This window comes from Marmota flaviventris, chromosome 1 (assembly GCF_047511675.1).
Source record: "Marmota flaviventris isolate mMarFla1 chromosome 1, mMarFla1.hap1, whole genome shotgun sequence".
Lineage (NCBI taxonomy): Eukaryota > Metazoa > Chordata > Mammalia > Rodentia > Sciuridae > Marmota > Marmota flaviventris.
In genome coordinates, this window is record NC_092498.1 from 196,616,316 (window position 1) to 196,643,106 (window position 26,791).

Below are 26,791 nucleotides of genomic sequence, written 5' to 3' on the forward strand. Positions count from 1 at the left end.
TGCCTTTAAACCAAATACTGAGCTCATAATGGAAGATGCTGCCAGAGGAAGAATATGTACAGAATGGATCCATGAAATTATTTTTCTCAGGTAGTGAAAAGAAGGAAAGCCAACCTAACTGGATTCTGTTTAGTAATATTTCCTATCACACTGAAACAAACTACAGAAAATACAATTTACCTGACAAGAGAAAAAGCTGAAAAAAATTTCAAAAATGTATAACAAATTCCTGGGCAGAGTAATGCATAAATATTGCTTCCCACTTCAAGCAGCACAAACCAAAAAAGCAAATCACGAAGTTAAGCAAGCAAGGACCAACATTCCAGGCTCTTAAACCAACTTTTAAAATGTAACTGGTATAAAGGCTCATTTCCATTTAGGCACACATATAAAGACTTTTAAAATTAAAACTAAAACAAAACAGAAGCATATATAAAACAACAAGGATTTAATAGTTGCAATTACTTACCTCAGAATTTGTTAATGATTCTTTCACTCGAGGAGACTAAAAGAAATACAGAAAAGGATGCTTGTTAACTCAGACTTAGGTTACTTATAGTCAGTTCCAGGTAACTTCAAGTAATGTTGAATGCAAGCCAACTTTACTTCATTCTGATTCATAAATTAACTTATAAGTTACTACAGTGAGTCTTCTGAAAAAAGAAAACTGCTATGATACAATTGTATTCTTTGTCTAATTAGCCTATAATAGATGTATCAATATACTTACTGTATTTAAAATTATTTACAGTTTCAGCTATATAAGTGAAGAGATGATGGGGACTGTCATTAGTTCTCAGGCAGTAGGGAGGTCACATTCAAAGTAACTATGAAAATACTGTGTGCCTAAAATTCTAGACCAAATAAACCTCAGGCCAACTATCCAACACACTCTCAAAGCACAGATTTGAGACAAGTGATTGTGGACTTTAATGGAGAAAAGTCTTGAAACAAAATTACAGAACAATGACCTGAAAGTTACTTTTCAAGAATCTACTACCTACAAAAAAATTCGACTGGGATATATATAATAGTAATGACTAGAAATTAGGAAAGTTGTGATAGTATGGAGGCAGCAGATAGAGGGATACTGGATCAAGTTACCCAAACACAAGTAAAGAGAAGTATTAAAGTCTAGTGTTATACAGAACAGTAGAGTGGCTAAGGTTCACAATAAGCTATAATAATACTAGAAGAGCTTGAAAGCTCGAAACACAAAGGACCGATAAGGAGACAGAAACATTAACCATCCTGATTTAATCAATATATGTAATACACATGTATTGGAATACTGTACTGCACCCTATAAATATATACAAGTAGTATGTGTTAATCAAAAATTTGAAAAAGAAATGCTTAAGGAAATGAAATGTTAATAATTTGATCATTATACTCGAAACACATAGATCTAATTATCATACTGTATCCCATAATTTTGTCAATTACAATAATAATTTTAAAAAAGTAAGGAGAGGCTGGTCATGGTGGCACATCCCTGTAATCCCAGCAATGCAGGAGGTTGAGGCAGAAGGATAGCAAGTTTGGGGCCAGCCTAGGCAATTTAGTGAGGACCTGTCTCCAAAAAAAAAAAAAAGAGAAAGAACTTGGGAGAGCTGCTCTGGGTTCCATCACCAGTACTAAGAGAGGGGGAGGGGGCAGGGAGAGAGAGAGAAAGTAAGGAGGAAGGGATGCCTCCTACTACCCCTTACTCTTATTGCTAGATATTTAGAGATCTGGTACATAAATAAATGTGGGTTGTCTGAAAATAAAAATGGCTAAAAGAAAAAAATTAATATCTTCATACAAATTAAGGTGAGATGTCAGGTACCTGGTACAGATTAATATTTATTTGAAAATAACCAATTACAATCTGCCACATGAAAACCTGAGCTGTTTATTTAGTAAATCATAACAGCTAGAAATGATTCTGGGATCCAGACATTGTCATTTTAAAAAGAACTTACCTCTACACAAATATTAATGTATGGCAAATCCTACCAATTATGGATTTAGCCAGGCTACTTGAAAGGCCAATTTAGGTTTTATAATTTTCATCACCATTGTATTAAGTAAAATCAAGGTTCAGATAATAGCTAAAGTTATCACAGCAAGTAAGTGGCCGACCAAAACCCTTTTTAAAACACTTCTCTATTTGAGGGCTCTGAGGACAGCGGGGAACAGGGTATACCCTAGTGATAGAGTGTTTGCTTAATGTGAGCCAAGCCCTGGGTTCAATCCTCAATACTACTGGGGCGGGGGATTCTGTATTAGGAAATAATTCCAAGTTTTATTTCTCTTTCTTTTACAGAAAAGATGCTACAATAATAACAATACAAAAGATGCTTTTTTTTTTCACCATGTAAAGTTTGGGTGCATAATAGATATTTAAATCACTTTTCCTGTACCATGTGAGAATAAGCTGCATATACCATGGTTTACCACTTAAGAGAATGTGTGTTTCCTAAGAACAGAGACATTTTCTTAAAAAGTTTCACAGTACAGTTTTTTAACTTCAGTAAATTTAAGAAAGATACCATACTTTTATCTAATTTACTATCCACAATCCAAATGCCAACAGACCCTTATGCTCCTTATAATCTTGTGATTTTCTTCCAGTGTAGGATGAAGTCTAGGATCATGTATTAATTACATTGTCACTGTTTCTTTAGATTTTTAAAATCTGGAATATTAACATTTTTAAAGAATATAGTACGCACTACTACTTTAACAGAATATTATTTACTTGGGATTTGTCTACTGTCTCTTCACGATTAGACTTACATGAACTTCCAGTTGGAAATCTGCATAGTGATGTGTCTTTCATAGGGTATGAAATCTTCATCTGCCCCCACCAGTGAAGATTAATTTAATCATCTGGCCAAAGAGTTTTCTAAATTCTCCAGTAGATAGTAACTATGTTTTTTTCTTTATCTAGCAACTAAAAGGTAATCTTAAAAATATCCTGCTCCTCAAAACTTCCCCCTGTATTTGATGATTCTTCCCTGATCCAATGACAATGGCTATAAAATAATAATTCTTCTACCTCCAATTCTCGTCTCCACATTTACCAGACAGCACTTGGCAGTTCAGTGTAATGAAAAAACATCTTTCTCCTCATTCGTTTATGTATCTATTAATAATTGGTACAGACTCAAAAGATTCCTATTTTTAAAGAAATTATTTGAATGGTTAAATTGTACCACACTGCTTCAAGCTGATTTCTGCATCATTTATTCCCTCAGATTTTTTTTTTAAACTGGTATAAAAAGATATTCGTGATTCATCTAATATTTTCCCTGTCCTGGAACCACTCATTTTTCAAAGAGCCCAGTTCTTTTACTGGGGAATGATATTAGAGAAAATTATCTGGACATAAGGTGTGCTCATTGTTATTGTGGTATCTTTGTTTCTAGGCCTTTCAGTAGACAAAGCTTGAAAATACATTCAAGCATATACATACTTACATACATACATGTGCACATACACATTCAGATCACGCACACTTCAGAAGCCTGCATCCACACCAATGCCTACAACTCAAATCCACCTCCACAGAATCCTTTCTCACTTTGCCTATTTCACATTTGTATGTCTCTTCTTCTTTCATAGTTAGAATCTTGGCTCCTAAGAACATTAAGACATTTACTCATTTGCTTAACCTCATTATACAAAAGAGTTTCAAAACTGCTTTGCATGTACAAATATGAAAAAAATCGTAATAAAAGGAGTTTATGATTTATCTGAAGTTTTCCCTCTCCTCTACCAACTCTTCTGAAAGAAGATAGTCAATTACCATGTCCCTAAATTACCTGGATTAGTTGTTTTTGTACCTCTTCAGTAGTTTCATATTCCCTTAAAATACAATTGTAGGCTCCACCTCTGTCAACAATAGGTAACAAGGGGCTAGATTTACCCTTCTGTCTGAAACAATAACCAGAAAGGAAACAAAGAAGAGCAAAGCAAAGAAAAACAATAAATGTTTTCAAGATACTGAAAAACAAGAAAGAGTGTGATCCCTGAAACACAGGAACCACCTTGAGTGTTTTTTGGATGCTGTGGCACAGGGAAGGGGAACCTAAGTGGAATCCAATTAAATGCATGAATAGAAGAAACAGAGCTACAAATCCAAGGAGGCCAAGACAGATAAGATAATAAGACAGAGTACTAGGGAAGAAAGAGCTACATAATGAGAGAACCCTAGAGATCTGCAGAGGATTCCATTTGAATATTTAGCAGAACACTTATCAATACATATATGTGAGAAACCAACCTGAGACTGGGGAAAAACATATTTTCAACTTACTTTACTATATAATCCAGAATATAGCTCAAGAAGATCTACCAGAATACAAAATGAGTGCCATGTGACAAGGTAAAATTCACAATGTTTGGCAGCCAGTCAAAAATCACCAGGTATGAAGATGTAGGAAAACACTCCTGTACCAATATGAAGAGAGTTATAAAACAAGTAAAATCAATCCAGAACTGACATGGATGTTAGAATTAGCAGGAAAACCCGTTAAAATAGTTATTATAAATGTATTACATATCATTAAAAGGTAGAAATGTGGAAGATATAAGATTAAAAAAATAAACTTCTAGACTATTAGAACACCTGCAATATAGACTGAATAAAATTAGTAGCAGATTAGAAATTACAGAAGAAAATATACATGAACTTGAAGGATAGCATAGAACCTATGAAAAATTAAAAGAAAAATTAAAAAAAAATTTAGTTGTAGATGGATATAATATTTTTATTTTTATGTGGTGCTAAGGATTGAAACCAAGGTCTCACATGTGCCAGGCAAGCACTCTACCACTGAACCACAATCCCAGTCAAAAGAAGAATCTTTAAAAAATAAAAAGACAATTAATGAGCTCTGACACCACTTTGACCAGCTTAATAAACATGTTATTAGAAGAAAGAACAATTATTTGAAGATATAATGGCTGAAAATTTTCCAAACCTGACAAAAACTTATAAATCCACAGATCCAAGAAACTCAACAAACCCCAAGCACAAGAAACATGAAGAAAAATACATGTAGCATATTGTAATCAAATTGCTCAAAGCCATTTAAAAGAAAAAAAAAAATCTTCAAAGCAGCCTGGAAAAAAAAAAAAGAGGGGTTGGGGTTGTGGCTCAGTGGTAGAGTGCTTGCCTGGCATTTGTGAGGCACTGGGTTTGATTCTCAGCACCACATCGATGACTAATAAAATATTTTTAAAAAAAAGAGAGAGAGAGAGAAGAATGTAGCCAAATTTCTTAGTGGAAACAGGGAAGATAAAAAATAGTGGAAAAACATCTTTAAAATACTGAATACAGAATACAAATGATGTATTTTAAAATAACTAGAAGAAAGTTCCCAGTACATAAAAATGATTAATATTTGAGGAGATGGAAGTGCCTTGTATTCTTATTTAACCATTACACACTGTATACACATATTGTACTATACTCCATAAGAGGTATAATTATGTCTCAATAAAATACATATTTCTAAGTCACAATAAAATTAGAAAGACTTGATTATAAACATAGTTTATAGTGAGATCAGAGGCAACATATTAATATATTTTAAAGTTTTTAGTTATAAATTTTCACAACACAATACAATAAACATTAAAAAATTGCCACATAACAAATACAAAATTAAATAGAAAAGGAACAAACACTCTATAAAGACATTTACCTCTTCCTATACTTGCTTCCTCAGTCAACTAGGAGGACATTGATAGCAAGAATTAAGACTATATTTGATACTCAAAAACTTGTAAAAGTATCTGACACATGGTATAACAATAAATAACATGTAAGAGGATCTGATGTATGGTATAATAAATATTTGTTGATTGAAAAAAAAACTGGAAGAAAAAGCTGTCAATCAAGAATTCTACAATCTGCAAACCCACTTTTTTTTTTTTTTTAATAAAGGTAAATGAGAGATGTTTTCAGTCACAAAACCTTAAAAAAAATCCTCACCAACAGATCCACCCCCCTACTCCGACCCCTACATACATATGCACACACACGTTAAGGGAAGTCCTCTGGGAATAAGGAAAGTAACAAGTGGAAATCTAGATCTATATGAATCCTTATTCTGAACGTGAACTTTGTCAATGGCTTCGACAAAATAAAAATTTACGAAAATAACAATATGACTTTTTGCCTTCTTAGACCTGTTAATATTAAAAGTTTTCTTAACACCAAACCATCATTGTCCCCATCAGATCATAGTATATTCTTTTTTTTTTTCCCCTCCCTGTTAGGGATTGAACCCAGGGCCTCATACATGCTAGGTTAAAAACTCTACCACTCAGCTACATTTTCAGCTTCTATCATGGTATATTGTTTTCTTAATATAGTTCAACATAGTTTTAAAAGATTCATTTTCTTAGAATTCATGGTCTCAAAAACATCTATAAATATAACATAAGAAATGTTGAACATAAATTTACTTATTCAGTAGATAAGCCCATAATTTTCTATGATATTTAGACACTAGTGTGTTAGGTTATGAAAATGCTAGTGTAACTAATTTAGAAGTACTAAATTTCTCTTTCTGATAAATAGCAGGTAATAATAAGAGAGTGAAAAGCTACAATTTATCTTTCTAAATATTTGTTAGAGGGAAAATAATATCATCATCTCTTTCACAGGGAGGAAGAACTACAATATTCATGTAGCTCTAGGTTCTATTAGAAGCTTTAATGTAACATTACACAAGAGCATCAATGTGTCCAGAGAGGAGTCACATGAAAAGATAGGAAAAAAGGATGCCATGATCTCACATCTGTTAAATAATAAATTCAATTACATGTAACTAATGTTTACAATTCTTATCTTTTACAGAGCTTTTCCAAGCTTAGAGCTTAATAAAGTTTTGCCAATTTTCATTGGCAAAGTCTTAACAAATAACTCAGCAAAAGGACTAGACTCCAAGACTTCAATTGATAAACAAGTTCAACAAATATTGAAGGTTGATAATAGAGTGGTAAGTATTCACAGTAGAGTAGATCCTGAAAGTAAGCAGTGGTATTACCACTATTCCAATATTCATCTCACAAAAAAGATCGAGCAGGCAAGGGTATGACACTTACCTTTACACAAACTTCTGTTCTTGGGAATGAGTCCCCACAATCAACTTGAGGCATTAACTAACTTTAAGTAAGAATTATGAAACAAACAAACTAAAAGGAAGGCCCTTGTCTTTGATGCTTCTAACAAAAACTAATACACACACACACACACCCCAGACAGATAATCCAGGACACCAACTAAAGAACAGTACACTGTTCTTCTTCAGGCAGAAGGACACAGACTTCAGGGACAAAGTTTTTTTTTTTTTAATTGGCAGGCCTTCAAGTTCACTATTCTCTTCTGCAATGTCTAATTAGCCATTAATCCTACCTACTGTATTTTTTCATCTCAAACATAGTTTTCATCTCTAAATTTGGGTTTGGTTTTTTTTGTTGTTGTTGTTTTGTTTGTTTTAAATTACTGAGGTTAGCTCTGGTCACTGGGATCACAGGTGTGCACCACTATGCCCAGATTAAATTTGGGTCATGTTTAAATAGTCTAAATATTATCATATTCAAACAGATGCACCAAGTCCAATTTTCCATGCAGAATGAATTAGACACCTGCTAAGTTTTTCAAAGAAACGCGGCCAGTTAACACTCGTACTCTACATTTTAGCTGGTTAGGCTGAACAAGAACCACATACAGTTAAATACAAAACTTGCCCTGAGTTGTGAAATTGCCGCTTTTCCTTCTTCGCTTTCTTCATCAAATTCATCATCACTCCATTCCCAGCCTCCATCCTCTGTTTTGTGAAGACGGCCACTGGAACCTGGTACTCTCCGAACCTGCTCATTAGAAACAGATGTGGATTGTTTAACATTTACTAAGCAGAAAACACAACCATACCCCGCCTCTATCGTTTCAACCTGCTAAATGAATAATTATTTTCCTCATGAGTAAGTATTCCCTCGTAACTTCATACCCTCCAAACCTTACTTGCTCTCTATTCACAATCTCCACTTATCAGTCTTTAGTCACAACCTTCTATACTGAGCCCAAACAACATAAAAACATTTTCTATGCCTCTTCGAATCTGACTAATGTGTTAATGTCCTGAGACAGTTAAGAAATAAAAGGTTTTGGTTCTCAAAAATAAAACCAAGATAAAGAGTATTCTTTTATTTTTCAATTTCTTAAATCAAAATTATACTTGAAAATAGTTTACTTTCAACTCATTTTAGCTTATTATTTTAAAATAATGTATCACATTACTACTTTTTTGGTTTTAGGAATTATCTATGGAAAGTCCCACTATGGAAGATGACAATTTTCACTGTATTATCAACTCCGTACTCTTTTTTCAAGTTACGCTGTAATCTTGGTTAGATCAATACTTGGTATTTACATCACATGATTATACATACATGATATCACTTTTGAGCCTTACTATAAATTATGATTAGCTCTCTTTGCTGCGTATCTTGTTTTCCTTGAAGTTAATATCTACTCTTTCAGCTGGGTAAATCTCCTCTCCCTCCATCTGTCCAGCCAGCCTAGTTTCATATCAGGGCTAATTCAGATAGTGCTCTACCACAAGGCAGAGGATTGAGCTTCCTGGGTCATACAACTGCCCTCTTTTTAGTTTAAATACTTCCTCCACATTTATTAAAGTCAGGCATTTCTAAACATATCCTGTCTGTATTCCCACATTTCATTCACAATTTGGTAGAGAAAAGGAATCTAAGAAATATTTTCTCCCTCCAAATTTTGAACTGTTCTACTACACTCTGGCTTACTGAGGTTATTGTGACTCCTGATCTTTCTTGTGACATATCCCCCACCCCCCACCACCACCCCGTACCCAGCATCTTAAGAGAGTACTATACAAATATTGCTAGTGCAGAAAAAGATCAAATTTCAAAATCACGGTATGTTTCTACTGAAAACCATTGTGCTTATTACTTAAGCACAATCACCAAGTTGAAAAAAATCCTAAATTGAACACCATCTGTACTTCATTATTTTTATTCCTGAATAATATCCCATTGTATGGACATACCATATTTTATGTATTCATTCATCAGTTGATGGACATTTGTGTCCATCTTTCAGTTACTATAAATAATGTTGCTATGAGCACTTATGCACATTTTTGTGTGTACATATATTTTCAATTCTCTTGGGTATGCCTAGGAGTAGAAGTGCTGGGTTATATAATAACTCTGGCCATTTCAGGAACCCCGAGGCTATTTTCAAAACTGCTGCTCATTTTACATGCCCATCAGCAATGTATAAGGATTCCAGTTTCTTCACTTCTTTACCCACAGTTGTTACTTTTTTTTAACGATAGCCATTATTAGTTGGTGTAAAGTATATTACTGTTATTTTAATTTGCACTTCTCTGATGGCAAATGATACTGAGCATCTTTTAACGTGTTTATCAGCCATTTGTATATTTTCTTCGAAGAGGTTTCTACCCAAATCCTTTGCCCATTTTTTTCAACTGAGTTCTCTATTCATTATTGAATCAGTTCTCTATAAAGTTCTGATTCAAGTCCCATTTCACATTATGGTTTAGAAATATTTTCTCCCACTTGGTAAGTTTCTTTTCACTTTCTTGATGGGATCTACTGAAGCACAAAAGTTTTTCATTCTGATGAAGTCAACTTATCAATTATTTTCTTTTATTGTATTTTTGGTGTCATAGCTTAGAAAGCTTTGCCTAATTCAAGGAAGGTCCCAAAGATTTATTCCTATGAACAAGTCTCTCCTTCCCTAGTAAATACAATCCAATACCCCCAATGGATTCTTGAAACCTAAGATAGTACCTAATCCTATATATACTGTTTTTTCCTATAAAGATACCTATGACAGTTTAATTTATAAAATTTTGTATTACTAGATTAATAATAACTAATACTAATATAGAATAATTATAACAACATTCCTCAATAAAATTGCCAGCATTATTACTCTTATGCTTTAGGTCTATTATTGAATAAAACAATGGTTACTTAAACACAAGAACTGCAATACCACGATAGTTCAATCTGATAACTGGGATGGCTACCAAGTGACTAATGGGCTGGTAGCATACACAGCATGGATATGCTGAACAAAGAGATGGTTCACACCTGGGACAGAGCAGGACAAAGCAAGATTTCATTGTGCAGAATTTTCAACTTATGAATTATTTCTGGAACTTTCCATTTAATATTTTCACACTATTTATCATAGGTAACCAAAGCTAAGGAAAATAAAACTGCAGGTGAGAGGACTATTGTATTTTCTTTCAAGAGTTAAAGCTTTAGCTCTTACATTTAGGTCTACAATCTAATCTAAGCTACTTTTTTTTGCATGGTGGGAGGAAAGGACCCAACCTCATTCTCCCAGTTGTCCCAGCACCATCTGTTGAAGACTGTTCTTTACTCATTGAATTATCTTGGCACAAATGCTTCTTTTTTAATAGTATCATGTTCTTGTTTTATGAAGGCAAATTCTTACCTCTGAAGAGTTATGATTTTATTTAAAGAATTTTCCTCATATACCCTTCGATCCTAGACGCCTGCACTATTGCACTATTAAGATCCAGAAACTAAAATATCAATTTGAAGCACTAAGCTTTTAAGGGAGTAAAATTTGCTGACTATGAGTTTTGCTGCAAAAAGATCTGGGTAGGCATTTCACAGGAGAACCCTAAACATCAGTACCTTTTAAATCTTTCCTCTGGGGCTAGTTTGATTGATCTTGATTAGATCTTCCAATATTCTGTCTGAAGGACAATAAGCTTTAATGCTTATGTTGAAGTAACTGAATAAAGTAATATGACTGAAGAGTTTTAACATTCAGTATGTACACATTCAATCAAATATCCATTTTCAGTAAGTTATTTCTATCTTCAACTATGCTTGGTGTCCTTTAGTATAAATACCATTTCTTTTATCTTTCTGCAGAATAAACTTCAATACAATGCCTAGTGTACAGCATGGAGTGAGGGACAGGAACTGTCAACCAATCTTCTGGCTTTTGGCCCTACTTATACTCTAAAGGTACCTGGTATTGCTACCGCACCTAGGTTTAGGGGTTTTGCTGTGTAAGGCAGGTTCTAAAACTTTAATGATGATTTAGCAATTGGAGTCCTCTGACTTGCCAAGTTCCTTACCACTAGCTTATTGACATCATAATTTTGAAAACTTGGTTGCAACCTTCATTTCTCTCATATTTTGTCAGTTTGGGGTTTAAGTAGAGAGTGGGAATAAATGTAGATATTCACTGTGCTATCTTTTTGAGGGTTTGTCTTCCTAAATAAATTACACTGAAGATATTAAACATCTCTCTCAATTGGGATTTATTGCAAACAATTATAAGCATAAAGATTTTAATATGCATTCAAATTATTTACTGGATATCTACAGAGTGTCAGGAACTGATCCAGGCCTACTGAAGATACAGCTACAATCCAAAGTCCTTGATCTCATTAAGCTTTTGTTCTAATGAAAGATAGTAAATGTCAGATGGTGATTAAGTCCTTTAAAAAAATATATATATAAAGTAGGATAAAAGAACAGAAAGTGATAGGAGGGGACTATTTTAAGATAATCAGAAAAAACTATTTTGAGGAAATGAAGCTTGAGTAGAGACCTGAATGAAATGGAAGAATGAGCCATGAGTGTCTAACCAAGTGACTATCCATGAAGAGTAATCTTCAAGATTCCATTTCCTAGAGATGACTTAATTGGCTTGGCATTACACTACTTATGATGCTTGTTTTTTTTTTAAGTCTCAAGGTAATTCTGATGTTAACAATGGATATAACCATTGAAAAAGGGGGGGAAAAAAAGAGTATAGCAAGTCAAAAGATCCTAAGGCAAGAGGGGAAATTTTTCCAGAAGGGAGGTAGTATAACTCTTTAAATGTAGGTTTAAAAGTTAGAAAATAGTAACCTGGTACTTCTCAAGAACTCCTTGTAAAGAAAAGAAGGACCCTGAGTGGTTGTCTATTTGTTAGTTGGTTGGTTGGTACCAGGAATTGAATCCAAGAGCACTTAACCACTCAGCCATATCACCAACACTTTTTATATTTTATTTAGAGACAGGGTCTTGCTAAATTACTTAGGGCCTCACTCAATTGCTGAGGCTGGCTTTGAACTCATGATCCTCCTGCCTCAGCCTCTGGAGCTGCTGGGATTACAGGTGTGTGCCATCACACCCAGCAGGAAGGAACCTTAACAACAAGATTTAAGTATCTAAGTCTGCAGAAGATATATCTCTATGAAGTAGAGATGAGTTAATTGTGCTACCAGTGCTACAAATATCATTTCAAAGTGTTAAATATACTTTTCTGATTCTTTATCAATAAAAACTTTCTAAATAACATCAGAATTCCCAAGTACTGAAATCTATGGAGGTGAATAAGTCACTTATTAGATGTACTCGAACTTCCCAGACAATCCTACCACCATGCTCCATGAGGTACAATACCTTTCTTTACCTTCTCCCTCAAGTCTAACATCAGCAGAAGCCAACTGGCCTCATTTCCTTTAGACTGGATAAGTCTGTGTTGAGGAAAAGAAGGGAAAGGGAAGAAAGGGTTTTTCCCTACTGGAAGGAAAAACTCACATTTGCTCAAACTGAGATCTTAATGCATTTCAATGTTCACATTCTGACCAAAGTTCTTAGAAACGACTTATGAACAAGGTTCTTTTGGTCTTTCAGTCAAAGCAACTGCTAAGAGCCAAGTATATGATGCATGGCATTGTGGGTCGAAAGGTGACGCCAGCTAGCCATTGAGATGATATGATTATGTTAAGATTTGCATTCATATGGATATTGGACTCCTGCTGTTCACCTAGGCCGGCTACGGGACTCCTGGAGAGTTCCCATTGGTTGGGGAAGTACAGTAGGAGGGAGTTCCGGGGGAGGAGCTCTTTCTGCGGTCCGGGAGGAGGCCACGTGGGTGGAAAAAATCTTCCCGGGCGGTACCGGACATTGGCGGCAGTTTCAAAAAATAAACTTTGTTCCTGCTTGAGTGGCTCGTGATTTTGTGCCCAGCCAGACTGCGGCAACTGGCGGCCCGCACGGGGAACGCCTAAAGCTTGGAGGTGAGTAAAATTGCTCGCCCCTGAGGGAAGGCAACAAAATGGGTGACCATTTCAAAAAACAATGTGTCCTCGTTTTGATTTATCTTGTTTTTGTTTCAAGCTGCCTATCCCTAGAATTTTCTCAGGCAAACTGGGAAAAATGGTTGGCTCAAGGTTTGAAGTTGTTCGGCCCTGAGAAAGAGAAAATTGATACAACTATTCTTTGTTCGGTTTTTGTTTCATTCTGTTTCGGTTTTGTTTTATGCTATCTTATTGGGTTGCGTTACCTTTATAGTAGATTAGAAACTAGTAAAAAACAAACCGAAAGACTGTTAAGTAAATTGTTAGAGGTCCAGACTATGGTAGAAAACATGTTAGGTCAAGCGAAAGAGAAGGTCTCTCAAGCTAGTCAGACAGAGGAAGATTTGAAGAAAGAAAGCTTAGAGGAAAAACAACCATCAGGCGGGGAATTACAACAGGAGGCTGCTACTAACCCCGTTCTATCACCAGAGGGCGTAATTCAACCAACAGCTCCATCTACAGCTGAGCGGCCCTCAACTCCCATAGTTGATGGACGGAATCCTGAGGCAGGACCCCAAAGATTAGCATGCCCTGTACTTGAGCAGGCAGGAGGGCAACGAATTCACCGTGCCTTAGATTTCAAAACAGTGAAGCAATTAAAGGAGGCTGTAACAACCTACGGGCCGCAAGCACTCTTCACTGTGAGCATGGTCGAATCCATTACCAACTTAGACATGACACCAGCAGATTGGGCTAACATGTGTCGATCTGTGCTAAATGGAGGACAATATTTGTTATGGAAGGTTGCCAATGAGGAATTTTGCATGGAGACAGCTAGGCGAAATGCAGCAGCCGGTTACACTCAAAGAAATCTAGATATGTTATTAGGAAAAGGACCTTATGAGGGTCAACGGTAACAAATTGAATATGATCCTGGCGTATATGCACAAATTGCTGTAGATGCAATTAAGGCATGGAAAACTTTACAGGGGCATGGAGATTTACAAGGACAATTATCTAAGGTAATACAAGGAGCTAATGAACCTTACGCTGAATTTGTAGATAGGCTTATTCAGACAGCATCTAGAGTATTTGGAGATACAGAACAGGCAATGCCATTTATAAAACAACTGGCTTATGACCAAGCAAATCGTTGCTGCAGAGAGGTCATCAGACCATGGAAACATGAAGATTTAAACACATATATTAAATTATGTAGAGACATTAATGAACAAGGGCAAGTCTTAGCAGCAGTACAACAGGCTTTAGATGCCAGGCCAAAAACATGCTATAATTGTGATCAAACAGGACATTTTAAAAGGAGTTGCCCCATAGGAGGAGGGTTTAACAAGGCTAGGTATCAAAGGACTAGAATACCGGGTATTTGCCCACGATGCCGTAGAGGGAAACATTGGGCTAATGAATGCCGTTCTCAAACCACCATAGAGGGTATTCCGTTATCAAAAAACAGACAAGGACCAAGTGTTTACCCACGATATCGTGGAGAAAGACATCAGGCTCCATTGCCAAAAAACGGACTGGAGGGCCCAATGCTCCGGGGCCCCAAACCACAAATATACGGGGCAGTGGAGGAACCCAGCAACACCATCGAGGTAGTGCCCAGGACGCATTATCCATTAAATCCCTCATCAGACAAACTAGAGAGAGCGCAGGGCTGGACATCTGCGCCTCTGCCAGAGCAGTACTAACTCCAGAGATGGGAGTTCAAATCATTCCCACAGGAGTAAAAGGACCTCTTCCCCAAGGAACAGTAGGCTTATTATTGGGACGCAGTTCTTCAACACTAAAAGGACTTATGATAAGTCCTGGGGTAATTGATCCCGATTATGAAGGTGAAATAAAAATTATAGCTAGTTCTCCAAGAGGTATATCAGTAATTTCACCAGGAGATAGAATAGCACAGTTATTAATAATACCCAGCCTACATGATAAATTTTCCAGTCGTACTGTAGAAAGAGGTTCCAGGGGATTAGGCTCCACAGGTGTAGATTGGGCTATGCTGTCTTTAAATCTAGATTCTCGCCCAATGCTAAAACTAAATATTCAAGGACATGACTTTAATGGGCTACTTGATACAGGTGCAGACCTTAGCATCATATCTCATCAAGAATGGCCGAAACATTGGCCATTACAACAAGCCACTCAAACGCTTCGAGGCCTAGGAGTGGCAACTAATCCCCATAGAAGTGCAATGGTATTAGATTGGAAGGATCCTGAAGGATGTGAAGGAACTATACAGCCCTATGTATTGGATCATCTTCCTATAAATTTATGGGGACGAGATGTCCTAGATCAATTAGGTTTGACATTAACAAATAACATCAATCCTAATGCGCCCACTACTAGGGCTAGACAAGGCTTTAGGAAAGAAGAAAGATTAAGAGAACAAGAACAAGGTATGACAGCACCAATTCAAATAGATCAAGAAACAAATAGACGTGGATTGGGTTTTCAGAAAGGGCCACTGAGACAATCAAAATTACTTGGAAATCAGAAAGACCAGTGTGGGTTCCTCAGTGGCCCCTGACTAAAGAAAAGATACAAATAGCACATGACCTGGTCAAACAACAATTAGCGGAGGGACATATACAACCTTCCGTATCTCCCCATAATACTCCCATTTTTGTCATTAAAAAGAAATCTGGTAAATGGAGATTATTGCAAGATTTAAGAGCCATTAATAATGAGATGGTTATTATGGGACCTGCTCAATCAGGGATTCCCCAATTGTCTGCTTTACCAAAAACCTGGTATGTTTTAGCTATAGATATTAAAGATTGTTTTTTTTCAATTCCAATTCACCCCGAGGATAGTCCACATTTTGCATTTACTATCCCTGCACTAAATCATGAAGGTCCTGATCAGAGATATGAATGGAAAGTACTCCCTCAAGGGATGGCTAATAGTCCAACTATGTGTCAAATTTATGTTAACAAAGCAATCCAGCCACTTAGAAATCAAAATACTGAACTACAAATATTTCACTATATGGATGATGTGTTATTGGCACACAAAGATAAAAACACATTGCTAGAATGTTATGCCACACTTACAAATTTATTAAAAAATTATAATCTAGAGATAGCAATAGATAAAGTACAATTAAATCTTCCAATTAATTATTTAGGGGTTTTATTATCCTCAACCATGGTCCGTCCACCCAAAATTCAAATACGAGTAGATCAACTCAAATCACTTAACGACTTTCAAAAGTTATTAGGAGACATAAATTGGATAAGGCATTATCTAGGCATACCAACAGGAGAGTTGGGACCTTTATTTGACATTCTAAAAGGTCCATCAGATCCAAATTCACCCCGCATGTTGACGCCTGAAGCAAGACAGGCATTAAAAATCATTGAAACATATATGGAAAATATGCATTTGGATAGAATTGATATAAGTTTGCCTTTATTATTTATTATACTGTCAACAAAAAATATTCCTACAGGAGTATTCTGGCAAGAAGGTCCATTATTGTGGATACATTTATCTTATTCTCCTAACACTATTCTTACTAGGTATCCTGAGGCTGTAGGACAATTAATACTCAAAGGAATAAAAGCAGCCAAGGGAGTGTTTAGGATTTCTCCCAATAAAATTATTACTCCATATACTATAGATCAAATTGATGAGTTAGCTAATGAGTTAAATACTTGGGCAATAATCATGTGTAAATCTAATGTTTCATTTGATAATCACTTACCGTCTAATCCTTTGTTGTCTTTTTGGTCTAAGCATCCTGTAGTTTTTCCAAAGATGACAAAAAAAAACCCTATCATGAATGCTCCAAATATATTCACTGATGGGTCAAATAATGGTACAGCAGCAGTAGTTACCCCTGATCAAACTTTTACATTTTTAGTACCCAAACAATCAGCTCAAAAGGTAGAGCTTAATGCAGTATTACAAGCTTTTATGATGTTTAAAAATTCTGTATTTAATTTATTTTCTGATAGTCAGTATGTAGTTAATGCTATAGTATCCCTTGAAGATGCTGGTAGGATTTCCCCTTCTTCTACTGTTTTCTCTTTGTTTTCCACTATACAAAGTCTAATCTGGGACAGAAAAGATCCATTCTTTATAGGACATATCAGGGCACATACAGGATTGCCTGGAGCCCTTAGTTTGGGCAATGAGTTAGCAGATAAATCTACACATGACATACATATTTTCTCCACAACAGAAGAAGCTATAAATTTTCATAAAAGGTTCCATGTCAATGCTAATACTTTACAAAAGCGTTTTAAAATAACTAAAGAACAAGCCCGACATATAATAAAACAATGTCAAAATTGTGTGACATTTTTACCACAAGTTAATCTTGGAGTCAATCCTAGAGGACTGATACCTAACCATATTTGGCAGATGGACATCACACACTTGCCGGAATTTGGAAAATTAAAATATTTACATGTTACAGTTGATACTTCTTCCGGATTTCTGATGGGCTCCCTTCATGCCGGAGAAAAAACTAAAGATGTTATAGCTCATTGCTTACAAAATTTTGCCACTGTGGGGGTTCCAAAACAGTTAAAATCCGATAATGGTCCTGGTTATGCGTCCACCTCTTTTAAACAATTTTGCTCATCATTTGGCATTACTCACATAACAGGAATTCCATACAATCCACAAGGACAAGGCATAGTTGAAAGAGCTCATCAAACTATTAAAATGTACTTATTAAAACAAAAGGAGGGAATTGGAAAGGGGTATATATCCCCCAAAGATAAACTTAAAATAACCCTTTTTACTCTAAACTTTTTAAATTTGGATTCATCAGGGCTTAGTGCTGCGGAAAGACATTTGTATCCAAAAAATGTACATAAGCCTAAGGTACTTTGGGAAGATATTCTAACAGGACAATGGAAAGGTCCTGACCCAGTGATAGTCGGGAGTCAGGGCTCTGTTTGTGTTTTTCCACAGGAAGAACAGCAGCCGATTTGGATTCCAGAGAGACTAACTAAAACAATTTCTATAGACCAAAAGGAAGATGATTTGACTCAAATCCATAACAGCTGATATCCAGATCTCCAGCTTGGCTATTCTTACATCTGCGACAGTGATTAACCAGGATGCTTTTTTCAATATCTATTTTATTATTGCTTTTTCCCACATCATAAAGTTCTATTTTATTTTTGAGCTCATACAGACCTAGGTTAATGTTTTTTCTGATCAGTTTTATTTTTTGACTGTGGAGTTTTTGAACATTGCAATGGAGATTTCACCTAGGTAAAGCTACAAGGCCTTTACTATTGTCTTATGTGTTATATGTTACGTGTGCACACTTCTGTTTTGTGTTGTATGTCTGTATGTGCGTATGTCCATATATCACATATGAGGAGCGCTCATGCACATGGATCCAAAAAATTTTTTTTTTTATTATTCACATGATTTTAATAGTTTAATTTAATTTGGGTAAACAGCTGTTGAGGATTGTTTTAATATATGAACAAATAGAAGGTTAACAGATCTGTTTGTTTACTTTCACCTTTCCTTTTCATTATATTTAATAATTCTGTTCAGGATAATGTAAATTGTTCTAAATATTGTTTTCTTAGTACCTGTTGAAATGTTACATATTTTTTTTTAGCATCATTGTCAAAATTCCTATTTTCATCCCAGTGCCGGTGAAGACAAAGATAAAACCAAACTACAACTTCTTCGAGAGTTATCACAACAAACCGTGTAAACTGATACATCATTGATTTATAACTCAACAAGTAATGCTCAATCAATGAGTCGATTTATTTTGGAAGGATATGGACATATTGATAGATTCCTCTGCTTTGAACTGCTTACAAAACTTGCCTGGACTATGTATCACTTGTATGCTTTATTTTGGGAGGATATGGACATATTGATAGATTCCTCCGCTTTGAACTGCTTACAGAACTTGCCTGGACTATGTATCACTTGTATGCTTTGTGATCTATTTGTTGATGCAGCGAATTATGGTAGTGCTAGCGTATCTTTGCTGATGTGTCACCAGTGATGCAATTTTTCCTAGGAGCCGTTAATTGACTTGGTGTCATGACATTTCTGTATCCTCCTCCCTTCTACTAGTGATGGTCTAATTTTGGGGGCCAACAGAGGTGAGGTAAAGAACCTCACCCCCCACCGGCACCAAGGCCAAATTTGGGGGCCAACAGAGGTGAGGCAAAGAACCTCACCCCCCCACTGGTACATAGGCCTATCCACAAGTATGGCTATATGCTGGACCGGTAGTCAGTGACGGGTATGATCCAATTGCAGTGGTATCAACCTAAGACAGGAGGCTGACGCCTAAAAGTCAGTTTTCCGATGACGGGTAAGAACCATATGTTGAATTGGACAAACCTAACAGGCACGGTCCCTAGCCAGATTTCTTGTTACTTAAACAGAAGGGGGGAGATGCTAAGAGCCAAGTATATGATGCATGGCATTGTGGGTCGAAAGGTGACGCCAGCTAGCCATTGAGATGATATGATTATGTTAAGATTTGCATTCATATGGATATTGGACTCCTGCTGTTCACCTAGGCCGGCTACGGGACTCCTGGAGAGTTCCCATTGGTTGGGGAAGTACAGTAGGAGGGAGTTCCGGGGGAGGAGCTCTCTCTGCGGGTCCGGGAGGAGGCCGCGTGGGTGGAAAAAATCTTCCCGGGCGGTACCGGAAATTGGCGGCAGTTTCAAAAAATAAACTTTGTTCCTGCTTGAGTGGCTCGTGATTTTGTGCCCAGCCAGACTGCGGCAAGCAACAAAAAGTTTGCAGCTAGCAGGTACTGCAGCTATAAATGCTACATAAAATCACAACTCACTCAAGAAGCTGGAAAGCATGATTAAACAGGGGTCAGAATTAACTCACAGATTACTGTCCAGCATACCTTTGTATTCCATTAGATAGCAGAGTAATGCCCTAGCATATGATATTTGTTGGATGAATATACCAAAGAATGCTTTAGAAAAGGTTGAGAGAAAATGAATAATCCTGCTTCAGTTAACTGAATATTAATTAACATTTACTTTCTTTTTTTTTTTTTTAATTTTTTATTGTTGGCTGTTCAAAACATTACATAGTTCTTGATATATCATATTTCACACTTTGATTCAAGTGGGTTATGAGCTCCCATTTTTACCCCATATACAGATTGCAGAATCACATCAGTTACACATCCATTGATTTACATATTGCCATACTAGTGTCTGTTGTGTTCTGCTGCCTTTCCTATCCTCTACTATCCCCCCTCCCCTCCCCTCCCCTCCCCTCTTCTTTCTCTGCCCCCTCTACTGACATTCATTTGTCCCCCTTGTATTATTTTTCCCTTTCCCCTCACTTCCTCTTGTATGTACTTTTGTATAACTCTGAGGGTCTCCTTCCATTTCCATGCAATTTCCCTTCTCTCTCCCTTTCCCTCCCACCTCTCATCCCTGTTTAATGTTAATCTTCTTCTCATGCTCTTCGACCCTACTCTGTTCTTAGTTACTCTCCTTATATCAAAGAAGACATTTGGCATTTGCTTTTTAGGGATTGGCTAGCTTCACTTAGCATAATCTGCTCTAATGCCATCCATTTCCCTGTAAATTCTATGATTTTGTCATTTTTTAATGCAGAGTAATACTCCATTGTGTATAAATGCCACATTTTTTTTATCCATTCGTCTATTGAAGGGCATCTAGGTTGGTTCCACAGTCTTGCTATTGTGAATTTTTTAATTTCCTCCTTGATGTCTTCTATAACCCATTGATCATTCAGTAACCTATTGTTCATTCTCCAAGTGATGTATGCTTTTTCCTTCCTTCTTTTATCGTTGATTTTCAGTTCCATTCCATTATGATCAGATAGGATGCATGGTATTATCTCTACTCCTTTATATTGTCTAAGAGTTGCCCTGTGACATAATATATGATCTATTTTTGAGAAGGATCCATGTGCTGCTGAGAAAAAAGTGTAACTGCTTGATGTTGGGTGGTATATTCTATATATGTCAATTAAGTCTAGGTTGTTAATTGTGTTATTGAGTTCTATAGTTTCCTTATTCAACTTTTGTTTGGAAGATCTGTCCAGTGGCGAGAGAGGTGTGTTGAAGTCTCCCATGATTATTGTATGGTGGTCTATTAGACTCTTGAACTTGAGAAGAGTTTGTTTGATGAACATAGCTGCACCATTGTTTGGGGCATATATATTTATGATTGTTATGTCTTGTTGGTGTATGGTTCCCTTAAGCAGTATGTAGTGTCCCTCTTTATCCGTTTTGATTAACTTTGGCTTGAAATCTATTTTATTTGATATGAGTATGGACACTCCTGCTTGTTTCCGAAGTCCATATGAGTGATACGATTTTTCCCAACCTTTCACCTTCAGCCTATGTATGTCTTTTCCTATCAAATGCGTCTCCTGCAGGCAGCATATTGTTGGGTCTTGTTTTGTGATCCATTCTACTAGCCTGTGTCTCTTAATTGGTGAGTTTAAGCCATTAACATTTAGGGTTATTATTGAGATATGGGTTGTTCTTCCAGCCATATTTGTTTATTTATGTTACTAAACATGGTTTGTTTTCCTCTTTGATTATTTTTCCCCCCTTTACTGTCCTACCTCCCACTGTTGGTTTATTTTCCATTTCCTCTTCCTGTAATGTTTTGCCAAGGATGTTTAGAAGAGATGGTTTTCTAGCTGCAAATTCTTTTAACTTTTGTTTATCGTGGAAGGTTTTAATTTCATCTTCCATCCTGAAGCTTAATTTCGCTGGAAACACAATTCTTGGTTGGAACCCATTTTTTTCAGTGTTTGAAATATGTTATTCCAGGATCTTCTAGCTTTCAGAGTCTGTGTTGAAAGGTCAGCTGTTATCCTGTTTGGCTTATCCCTAAATGTGATCTGCTTCCTTTCTCTTGTAGCTTTTAAAATTCTCTCCTTATTCTGTATGTTGGGCATCTTCATTATAATGTGTCTAGGTGTGGGTCTCTTATGATTTTGCACATTCGGTGTCCTGTAGGCTTCTAGGATTTGGGATTCTGTCTCATTCTTCAAGTCTGGGAACTTTTCTCGTATTATTTCATTGAATAGATTGCTCATTCCTTTGGTTTGAAACTCTGTCCCTTCCTGTATCCCAATGACTCTTAAATTTGGTCTCTTGATGTTATCCCATATTTCTTGGATGTTCTGCTCATGGTTTCTTAACAGTCTTGCTGAGCTATGTTCTTTTCAAGTTGAAATACTTTATCTTCATTGTCTGATGTTCTATCTTCTAAGTGTTCTACTCTGCTGGTAGTATTCTCAATTGAGTTTTTAAGTTGGTTTATTGCTTCCTGCATTTCTAGGATTTCTGTTTGTTTGTTTTTTATAACCTCTATCTCCCTGTATAGTTGATCTTTTGCTTCTTGGATTTGTTTATGTAATTCATTGTTGAAGTGATCTTTCATTGTCTGATTTTGCTGTCTGATGTCTTCCTTGAGACTCCAGATCATCTGAAGCATGTATATCCTGAATTCTTTATCTGACATTCCATCTGCTGCAGCTATTACCTCTTCTAACGTTGAGTTGACCTGCATTGCTTGTGGTCCTTTCTTTCCTTGTCTCTTCATACTGTTCGCGTTCCTTTCTACTTGGTGAAACTGTTGTGCTATTGAATTTTCCCCCTATATATTTATATTGGTCTTGTATAGTTGCAAAGTCTCCCTCGCAGGCGCGGGCGGCGGCTCTGCCCCTCCTCCAATTGGGGCAATGTGCCTACCATGCCGGCAGGCCGCTGGGCCTGCTCTGCCGGTCGGTAGCAGGTCCGCCTACCTTGCAGGCGCGGGCGGCAGCTCTGTCCCTCTGCGGGCCGCTAGGCTTGTTCTGTCGGTGGTCGCAGTTCTGCCTACTTTGCAGGCGCAGGCAGCAGCACTGCCCCTCTGCAGGCCTCTGGGGCTGTTCTGCCAGTGGGTCGCAGGTCCGCCTACCTTGCAGGCGCGGGGTGGGGGGGCGGCTCTACCCTTCCTCAGGCCACTGGGCCTGTTCTGTCTGTCGGTTGCAGGTCTGGCCTGGTCTGTTGGTGGTCACAGTTCCGTCTACCTTGCCGGCGCAGGGGGAGGGGGCGGCTCTGCCTCTCAGCAGGCCGCTGCGCCTATTCTGCCGGTGGGTCGCAGGCCCGCTTACCTTGCAGGAGTGGTTGGCAGCTCTGCCCCTCCGCGGGCCACTGGGCTTTTTCTGTCGGTGGTCACAGTTCCGCCTACCTGGCAGGCGCGGGGGGTGGGGGGCGGCTCTGCCCCTCAACAGGCCACTGGGCCTGTTCTGTGGGTTGTCACAGTTCCGTCTACCTTGCCGCCGCAGGGGGAGGGGGCAGCTCTGCCTCTCAGCAGGCCGCTGCTCCTCTTCTGCCGGTGGGTCGCAGGCCCGCCTACCTTGCAGGAATGATTGGAAGCTCTGCCCCTCCGCGGGCCACTGGGCCTTTTCTGTCGATGGTCACAGTTCCGCCTACCTGGCAGGCGCGGGGGGTGGGGGGCGGCTCTGCCCCTCAGCAGGCCGCTGGGCCTGTTCTGTGGGTGGTCACAGTTCCGTCTACCTTGCAGGCGCAAGGGGAGGGGGCGGCTCTGCCTCTCAGCAGGCTGCTGCTCCTCTTCTGCCGGTGGGTCGCAGGCCCGCCTACCTTGCAGGAGTGATTGGAAGCTCTGCCCCTCCGCGGGCCACTGGGCCTTTTCTGTTGGTGGTCACAGTTCCGCCTACCTGGCAGGTGCGGGGGGTGGGGGGCGGCTCTGCCCCTCAGCAGGCCGCTGGGCCTGTTCTGTGGGTGGTCACAGTTCCGTCTACCTTGCCGGCAGGGGGAGAGGGCGGCTCTGCCTCTCAGCAGGCCGCTGCTCCTCTTCTGCCGGTGGGTCGCAGGCCCGCCCACCTTGCAGGAGTGATTGGAAGCTCTGCCCCTCTGCGGGCCACTGGGCCTTTTCTGTCGGTGGTCACAGTTCCGTCTACCTTGCCGGCGCAGGGGGAGGGGGCGGCTCTGCCTCTCAGCAGGCCGCTGCTCATCTTCTGCCGATGGGTCGCAGGCCCGCCTACCTTGCAGGAGTCAACATTTACTTTCAAAATCAAAAATAAATCAACTCTTAAGAAATTTCCTAAGAAAACTTATTAGATCTTCCATTTACCTTTTTAGCTCTTTCAGAAATGGTAGGTGCTCTCTGCAATATTTTCTCTTGAAGAAATTCTTTATTCTGGAGGGGAAAAATACGTATTTTCTTTTTATAAAAATTTTTTGTTGAACCAGTAAAATTGACAAAGAAATGTTCATCACAAATAATATGTCTTATGAAGTAGTATGAAACTACTACAGTACATTACTGCCATGGTTTTAGAAACTGAGACAGAGCTTCAATATGTTGAATAAACCATTATGGAAAGTTTGCTTTATTATATGGCAAAATTTGTTGATCCTGAATTTCCAAGTATAATAACATACCACTATCTCTGGGAAATAAATTATTCACAAATTAAGTAGTAAACTTTGAAATGAGAGTTCAATGTTTTTCACAGATTATAATGGCAAAAAATTAATATTAAATATTGCCATAAGTTTAACTTGACATTTAATTTATACCATAAAAAGATATTTACTGAATTCCAAAGCAAGTGTCTTATATACCAAAAATTATATTCATAATATCCTCAGTAATTATTATTTTATCTTCTATCATTCTTCCACACAGAATCATCTTAAGAAATACAACTTATGAACACTGAACATAATATGGCAGCATCATTTAAACACATATAAAATCAAAAGATAAAATATCCTACCTTAGCTTTCTGGAAAAATTTGTGCCTTAATAGTTCTGCTGCTGTTGGTCTAAAAGCAGGAAAAAAAAAAAAAAAAAAAACAGTTTTTGCAGTTAATTCAAGTGCAATGTGAGTTTATATCTTCAAAAATGAGAAAATTACTTTTTGAGCAGCAAAAATAAAAACTGAGTAGGCTCCACTTTCCTTAACCTGCTAAAAAACAAAAGTAGAATAACCTGGATATAAGACATCAAGCAGAATAAAACACTCAAATAGAAATGTTTTGATAATAATTAAGACATTCTTTGAAAATTTCATTAGTGAAATGTTGTTTCTGGAAGAATACTTCCAACATATTTACTATTTAATATTATTATTTCCCAAGAGAAATTATATACTCTAATTTTTTAGCAAAGCATAAAAACATATTTAAGATCACAAAGAAGAAAGTGAGTTACATTCCTAGACTTGCTAGTCCTCGAGGCATTGGTTTCCTACTGAAAGGAAAAACTCTGCTTCTTGTTACAAGGCTGCCTGACAAGTTTCAACTAAAGGCAACTAGATTCTGAAAACCAGACTTCACAATTTCCCTTAAAAATCTGAAGATTTGGGCCAGGGATGAAGCTCAGTAATTAGTAAAGCACTTGCCTAGCATGTCCAGATCCTGACTTCAATCTCAGTATGAGAAAGAAAGAGGGAGGAGGAGTGAAGAAAGGAGACGGAAGGGGAAGGAAGACCGGAAAATTCCAAAAGTAAAGTATATTCCCCAGATTTAACCAAAGTTAATTTTTAATTCAACTGTGAGCAATATTTTTACAGTTTTGACTAAATTCATCACTAATTTAAAAAACTTTTAAAAATACATTATTTCAGAATAAAGAATTTTACACTTAAAAAACCTACACCTGATTATGTCACACACATAACACGTATTTCTCCAAAAATCACAATTCATCTAAGGTTCAATATTACCTAGTCAAGCCTCTAAGGGGTGGGGGGGGAGGTTGTTGTTTCTTTGTTTTTGCATGCTGCAGATCAAACACAGGGCCTCAGCACACACTAGGCAAGCACCATCCCCAGCCTGAGCAGCAGTTCTTAATCACTGCCGTGTGTTAGAGTATCTGAGGTGTTTAAAAATCCTAACGAACAATGAAAGCAGAATGTATTGGAACAAAACCTAGTATCAGCAGTTTTTTTGTTTTTGTGTGTGTGTGTGTGTGTGTGTTTTTTTTTTTAACTGTCCAGGTCATTTCAATGTGCATTCAAGCTTAAGAACCAATCCCTCGAGGACTAGCAATCTAGGAGTGTAGCTCAGTAGTAGAGAGCTTGCCTAGAAAGACTGAGGCCATGGATTTAATGGGAGAGGGCTTTTAAGAAAGCAGTTAAATGTGAAATTAGTCAAGAGTTCATTGTTTTGGGGCTGGGATTGTGGCTCAGCGGTAGAGTGCTCGCCTAGCACGGGCAGGACCGGGGTTCAATCCTCAGCACCACATAAAAAAAAAAAATAAAGGCATTGTGTTGTGTCCATTTACACCTAAAAAAATAAATGTTAAAAAAAAAAAGAGAGAGTTCATTGCTTCAACAATTTGCCCAAGATGGCTCCTTACTATTCTTTCTTCTAGGTTCATTTCCTTCTTTTTAAAGTTTTTTCCCCAGTATTAGGGATTGAATCCAGGGGAACTCTACCATTGAGTTGCATCCCCAGCGCTTTTTATTTTTAATCTTGAGACAAGATGTTGCTAAATTGCCCTGGGTCATCCCAAACTTATAATCCTCCTTTGTGTCTGGGATTGCAGGTGTGCACCACTGCACCCTGCTCAAAAAGTACAGCTTTTGAAGGGTTAAGTGAAAGGATGTGATTGGAAAACAATGTTTGTGTGAAAAATATCTTCACTTCATGCTCACTCTTTAATACT

At 37.6% G+C, this 26,791-nt stretch overlaps 1 protein-coding gene across 1 annotated transcript in view; it reads right to left on the minus strand.

Annotated features, from left to right (window-relative positions):
- The window catches only part of Oxsr1 (oxidative stress responsive kinase 1), a 115,433-nt gene that overhangs the window by 12,886 nt on the left and 75,756 nt on the right, over positions 1-26,791 (minus strand). The window contains exons 9-12 of the mRNA XM_027932286.2: positions 24,897-24,945; positions 24,248-24,313; positions 7,750-7,872; positions 470-505 (exon numbers count right to left, since the gene is read on the minus strand). Coding sequence (XP_027788087.1) covers positions 470-505; positions 7,750-7,872; positions 24,248-24,313; positions 24,897-24,945 — 274 coding nt within the window. The remainder of the gene's footprint in view (positions 1-469; positions 506-7,749; positions 7,873-24,247; positions 24,314-24,896; positions 24,946-26,791) is intronic.